Source organism: Hevea brasiliensis, chromosome 3, assembly GCF_030052815.1.
Source record: "Hevea brasiliensis isolate MT/VB/25A 57/8 chromosome 3, ASM3005281v1, whole genome shotgun sequence".
NCBI classification, from domain to species: Eukaryota; Viridiplantae; Streptophyta; class Magnoliopsida; order Malpighiales; family Euphorbiaceae; genus Hevea; species Hevea brasiliensis.
The window spans coordinates 9,230,260-9,236,217 of NC_079495.1; the positions used below are offsets into that span (position 1 = coordinate 9,230,260).

General features: G+C 34.7%; 1 protein-coding gene across 1 annotated transcript; it reads right to left on the bottom strand.

The window, feature by feature from the left end:
* Positions 1 to 343: 343 nt before the first annotated feature.
* LOC110649262 (zinc finger protein WIP2) lies at positions 344 to 3,182 on the bottom strand. The gene is made up of 2 exons (XM_021803770.2): positions 2,366 to 3,182; positions 344 to 1,044 (listed from the first exon to the last, which is right to left on the bottom strand). The coding sequence occupies exons 1-2, from the start codon at positions 3,017 to 3,019 to the stop codon at positions 607 to 609; spliced, it is 1,092 nt and encodes a 363-aa protein (XP_021659462.2). The 5' UTR covers positions 3,020 to 3,182; the 3' UTR covers positions 344 to 606.
* Between the last annotated feature and the right edge of the window lie 2,776 nt (positions 3,183 to 5,958).

Below are 5,958 nucleotides of genomic sequence, written 5' to 3' on the forward strand. Positions count from 1 at the left end.
TGACTGGTGATTCCAAAGAAAGGATTGCATATATAGTTCTAATTTTTCAATAAAATTTTTGCATTTTTTTAGGTGCAGGTTTTACGGTTGACCGAAGATTGGACGTGCAAATTGAGCCCTTCCTAAGTTGTCAGACTCGAAGGATTTTTTTACATTATATTTTTAAATTCATATATCATGAACCATCGATCTCACTGTGTGTCTCAACATGTACACATGCAGTTTCTCATTGTTAACCTGTGAAGGTTTTTCACATTCGCAGCTTTATATTTTCACCACAAAAAGATTCAAGAATCCAAAATAATAACCAAGAAAAAAAAAACAAAATAAAAGCCATCAACAATAGTTGAAAAGAAAATGGATTTACAGAACTTACCCTAACATGATGATTGATTTATTTTTAGGATCCTAGCTACAATGCTAATAAGGAAGAAGGAAATAACATAGAAGGCTAAAAGACAGGAAGAAAGAAAAAAAAAGGTGGCTTTCTAAGTAAATATGGATGCTTATACAGTTCTTACTTCAAAAGCCTGGGATATATATGAATTCCAATATAAGCTCATTAAATATAAAATTAAGACAATTCTTCACTAATGATCTTCTACTTCACTGCATGGACTCATTATCTTGTTCTACTTCAGATGCAGGTTCATCTTCTTCTTCAAATCCATCAATGCCATAGGCTGCATGGCCATTCCCAAAAGCCTTGATGTGATCTTTAAGTGATCTCTTGTGCTTAAAATCAGACCCACAAATACAGTACCAGAGCTTGCCACAGTTCTTTTCATGGGTTCTCCAATCTCCCCTCACTGCGAAAGCCTTACTACATTTCCTACACATGAAAGGCTTAATTCCATGCTTTCTCCTGTAATGTGTTTGAAGGGTTCTAAAATCTTTGAGTGGCTTGGCTCTAGGGTGATCAATATTGTTCCTGCACCCAGGTGCACAGCAATAACAAGGAAGCCTTAGCATTCCAGTGGGTTGAGTGCCTCTTAGAGATTCAGGCCCTTTTCTGTACTGAGATCCATGCCCCCACATATGCATCTACAACAATTCAGTCACAACATATAGCCTATACATTATCAGTTGAAACCCAACAAAACAAAAATCAAAAAACAGCAAAAAAAAAAAGAAAAAAAAATTAAGTGCTATCTAATCACACGCTAAAACCAAAGCAAAATTTTGGAAGCATTTCAACCTCATATAACAAAAGCAGGATTTAGTGGCACATACAAATCTTAATCATCTGTAAAACCGCGTTTAAAGAAAGAATTGTGTGTTTTGTTTCTCTGTGCATAAAGATTTCATGAGGTTTATCAACGTGCGGATCATGTTTCTTTTCTCTAGATTTTAGAATTAAAAATTCTCATATTTTGTGTTCTAACAAAATTCTACTTGTTGTTAACTGAATATTTGTATATTTATATTGATAACAAAGGCATATTTGTAAAGCAAAGTCCTTACTTTCCTTTTGTAAAGAACAGTTGCTTTGATCGTGTTTTAATTTAAAAAGAAAGAATGGACAAAAGGTTCCAACCCCACTCACAAACCAAAACAAAACCCCCCCCCCCCCCCCCCCTCTCTCCTTCCTTTCTCATCTCTCTCTTTCTGCAACGCAGATCGAGGGATCACTCTAGTTAGGCTTATTGATCTTCCCATAAGATAATCATCAATAATAGAGAAGAAGGCAAGCTTTTCTTGCCAATTTATAATTCAAAGAAGGGAGGGAGAAAAAGACTAATAAGCTGAATCTTGTGTACATTTCTTAGATTCAATAGATAGAGATATAAATAGAGAGATATTTTCCATCTGGTGGGGTTTTCATGTCTGCGAAGCCTTTGTTCTGGACTAAAGGTTCACACTTAGAAATTTGTTGTACAATTGAGATAAACTTAGGCCCAGGTAGAACTGCAAAATTTTCAGTTCTAAACACCTGTCCATGCTTAGAGCACAAACTTCAAAGTACTAAAGGCATAAGGAACATTGCCTGATTTGTTCAATCACATAAAGCAACCTACTGATCTTAATCTCAGTTGGATCAGAAAGACTCATTGGAACTCCAAAACCCATTACCATGCAAAAGAAAAAATTTCAAGAAGCCAGAAAAAAAACCAGAAGGTTTCCAGAAAAACATGAAGACAACAGAATTTGATGCCCATATATAGAATCAATCTAATTTTTCCTCTTTGGAATCCAAACATGAGGAAACAGCACTTAAAGATTCAAATCTGGAAGGAAAGTCATGGGCTTTTTTTTTATTTTTTTTTCATGTTTATCTTCCTTAAAATTAAGGTAGGGGAAAAAGTGAGGAAGCTAGAAAGGAGGACACAAGGAAAGGAGTCTTTAGGTGTGCTATGAATCTTACCTGCATGTTGTTGTATCTGTTGAAAGTTTTGCAGCAAACAGGACATGAGAACTGAGTAGGACCAATCAGAATCTGGGTTGGTGTAGGGATCCAATACTGACCCTTGTTGAGCCTACTAACGGGGAACCCAGAATCATCACCATCTCCATCTTTGTCAGTAACCTCCGAAGAAGAAGACAAGACAGAGGCCATCTCTGCAGCACTAGGGCTTGGCAACCCTATATGCAGTGCAACAGTAACAGTCTCATCTTCATTGGTATCACTACCAGCACTAGAAGAAAAGAAACTCCCATGATCTTTGGCCTTGTTTATATTGTTGATCTTGTCCACATCCATAGCAGTGCAACTTACTTGTTCTTGATTTTCATCTTCACCTTCTAGTTCTTGGTCTTTGTCATCCCTTGATGGACTTAAACTCAAGAGGGGTAGGGCTTCTCTGAGAGGAGGAGAAGGAGGTGGATTTTGATAGTGAAAATAAGGAGCCTGATTTTGGTTGAGAGTAAACGGATTTGTATACAAGTTGTGATGAGTATAGGAAAGTTGTGGGGTGGTTGTAGCAGCTGGGGTTGGATTCAGAGATGGAGAATGGGGATGAAGAGGATTATTATCGAACTTGAACCAGCCAGTGAAGAAATTGGAGTAAGGGTCAGCCATGGTTGAAAAGGTGTGAGAGGAATAGTTCTGCTTGGTGGGTTTGCTTTTATAGAGGGAGGGAGAGAGAGAGAGAGAGAGTACAAGATGACTGAAGAGAGCTTCGATGGTGGACAGTGGAGAGAGAGAGAGAGAGAGAGAGAGAGAGAGAGAGAGAGTTTACTAGTCCTACATAGAGTAAAGGCAAGAGACGAGAAAAAATAATAATAATAAAATCACCTTATCAAACAAAAGGGTATAACAGAATAGTGTATTATATATTATTGTATCTATGGAAAGAATCTAACCCCTCATTTATTTTATTAATAATTTTATGATTTAATATTTATTTTATAATCTTAAAAAATTAATTTTCATCTTAATAATTTCTTCTTTTTTTTCAAAATTTTTAACAAATTAAAATCGAAATGAAATAACCTCATTAATTCATTGCTCAAATTTAATTCTAGAGTACCAAAAAAAGTATTGAGATTGAATTTCAAAAATCAACGTATTTTTTTATTTTATTTAAAAAAGAAAGAATATAATTTTCATAAACTTTCTTTTGAGCAAATTATAAATAGAATCTAAGGAAATATACCGTTACTGGCCGTTTTGGTGTACGTTAGGTTTGCCTTCATTAATTCTTTTGGACCTATTTTTGTGCCATAAGTAAATTTACTTAAATGCCCTTGCATCTTAATACTATTTAATAATTTTGATTTTGAGTGTATATATATATATATATATATATATATATATATATATATTGTTAACACTCAAAATCAAAATTGATTTTTCTTTTTAAATCTAAAATATTATCTGCTTACCATATTACAATTTGATGGGTTTTATTTTTACAATGTTTTTCTTTATTAGATTACTAGTTTATATTATGCACAAAGCAAGTCTAATTACATTAAATTTTATATTAAGCTATATTATATCGGAATAATTATAAAAAATATTGCAAATATTAAAATAAAATAATGAATCATTCCAAAATTAATTTTTAATTAATCTGTAATATTTTATTGAAAAATAAATAAATTAAAATTTGAGCAGTATTGAAAAATTCTATTCAAGTTCAAATTAAAATTGTAGAATTGTTTCGGTTTTAAATTGAGTCGTAACTCATCTCTAATTATAATTAAAGAATTTCCTTAAAAATAATTCATCATATATATTTATATTTGGTGAAATATATGAGTTTACTCTTAAGCTTTATTAAATAAAACTTTGTGGCATCCTAAATTTTTTAAACGTCCTGTGATATATGTCATGATAGAATTTTTTCTGGGTTGGATCTGCACTAGAACTTGGATCAACATAAAGCCCTCAAAATTCGTAGTAAGCCTAATTATTCATAGCCCAACTATAAGACCCATAATTAGAGTCCAACTTCAAGGAAAAAAAATAGCCAGAGCTAGCCATAAATTGGGCTACCCAGCAGGGAGCAATAGCTCACCCTACCTTTAATCACAACATATCTCAATTTGGAGAGCTCAGCTCACTCTCACAATCCTCGAAAAAATACATAAAATCCAATGGGAGCTCAGCTCCCTCATCCAAGCACAACTACATAATAACCTTTAAAACATCCAATAGAGTAAGTTATTATAGCCCCAAAAAGTTTAATACACCAATGGTACATGCAAAGTTTCTAAAATATAAATAAGGAAATAAGAACGTAATAAATCTGCTTTTGATAAACCTGCGAGGAAGAAAGCAATTTAAGAAAGCAAGTTAAACTCAAAGATTTCTCCTGTTACCTGAGGGAAAATAATTGAACAGGAGTGAACGTTCGATTTATAAAGTAAGATATTAATTTTAAATATAATTTCTATAACTGTCTAAACCTAGTGCATTTCTATGTATGAAATACAACATATATACATATTACCAAATAAGTTAATGTGACGCCTCTTACCCGTCTACTGTATAGCCGAGTAAGAAGTGCCATATTTGGTGCCAGAGCACCCTATCTTATTTTGTTATATCTATTGTAAACTTTTGATGTCATTTAAAACATGTATTCTATGTGTAGAAATTTTTTTTTTTTCATATCTGTCACAACCCAACCTATGGGCCGGACCGGCACTAGGACCTGGGCCAGCCTAAAGCCCCCGAGGCCCGTAGTAAGCCTAACTGTTCATTAACCCAACTTTAAGGCCCATTTGAGCCCAATATCAAGAAAACAAACGGACAAAGTCCGGCCATAAAATGGACTTTCCAACGGGGAGTTTTCGACTCACCCGACCTGTAAACACAATAAATACTCAATTGGGGAGCTCAGCTCACCCTCCACATACTCATATCCTCATAAAAATAAATGGGAGCTCAGCTCCCTCATCCAATCCATCAAACATGCATATTATTATACGTTTACAGGTCCAACATGATAATAATATTACAGACCATAATCAAATAAATACTTCTAACACATGCGGAAATTCTAGGAGTAAATAAAATTACACAAATATTGATAAACAACCTGCGAAGGAGAAAAGCAGGTTAACCAAAATAAAATCCTCCTGTAGCCTGAAAAAAATATTGAACAGGAGTGAGCGTTCGACTCAGAGAGTAAAATATCAATTTTAACCATAATCTCTATAACTATATAAAACTAATGCACCCTGTAGAGTGAAATGCAACATCCACATCATTTTCACATCATAACATCAAAAAGGTAATTTGGAGCACTCACGCACCCTGTAGCATCAATCATAACATATGGGAGCTGATCCCCTATACAGCTCTCTTAAATCCAACCTGGTGCCAGCGAAGAACTCAAGCCGGACTTTCGCTTAATAAGCCAAATCGAGGGTCCCAGCGAAGAACTCAAGCCGTGACTACCCCTCGAAGGATCGGGTCCCAGCGAAGAACTCAAGCCGTGACTACCCGTCCTATCCATAGTCCACACCACATCACACGCACGCCAACGCACGCACACTGCTCCAAAT

Coding starts and splice junctions, on each gene's coding strand:
- LOC110649262 (XM_021803770.2), bottom strand. CDS start 3,019: ATGGCTGACCCTTACTCCAATTTCTTCACTGGCTGGTTCAAGTTCGAT. Junction 1,045..2,365: donor ACAGATACAACAACATGCAG/GTAAGATTCATA, acceptor GAATTGTTGTAG/ATGCATATGTGGGGGCATGG.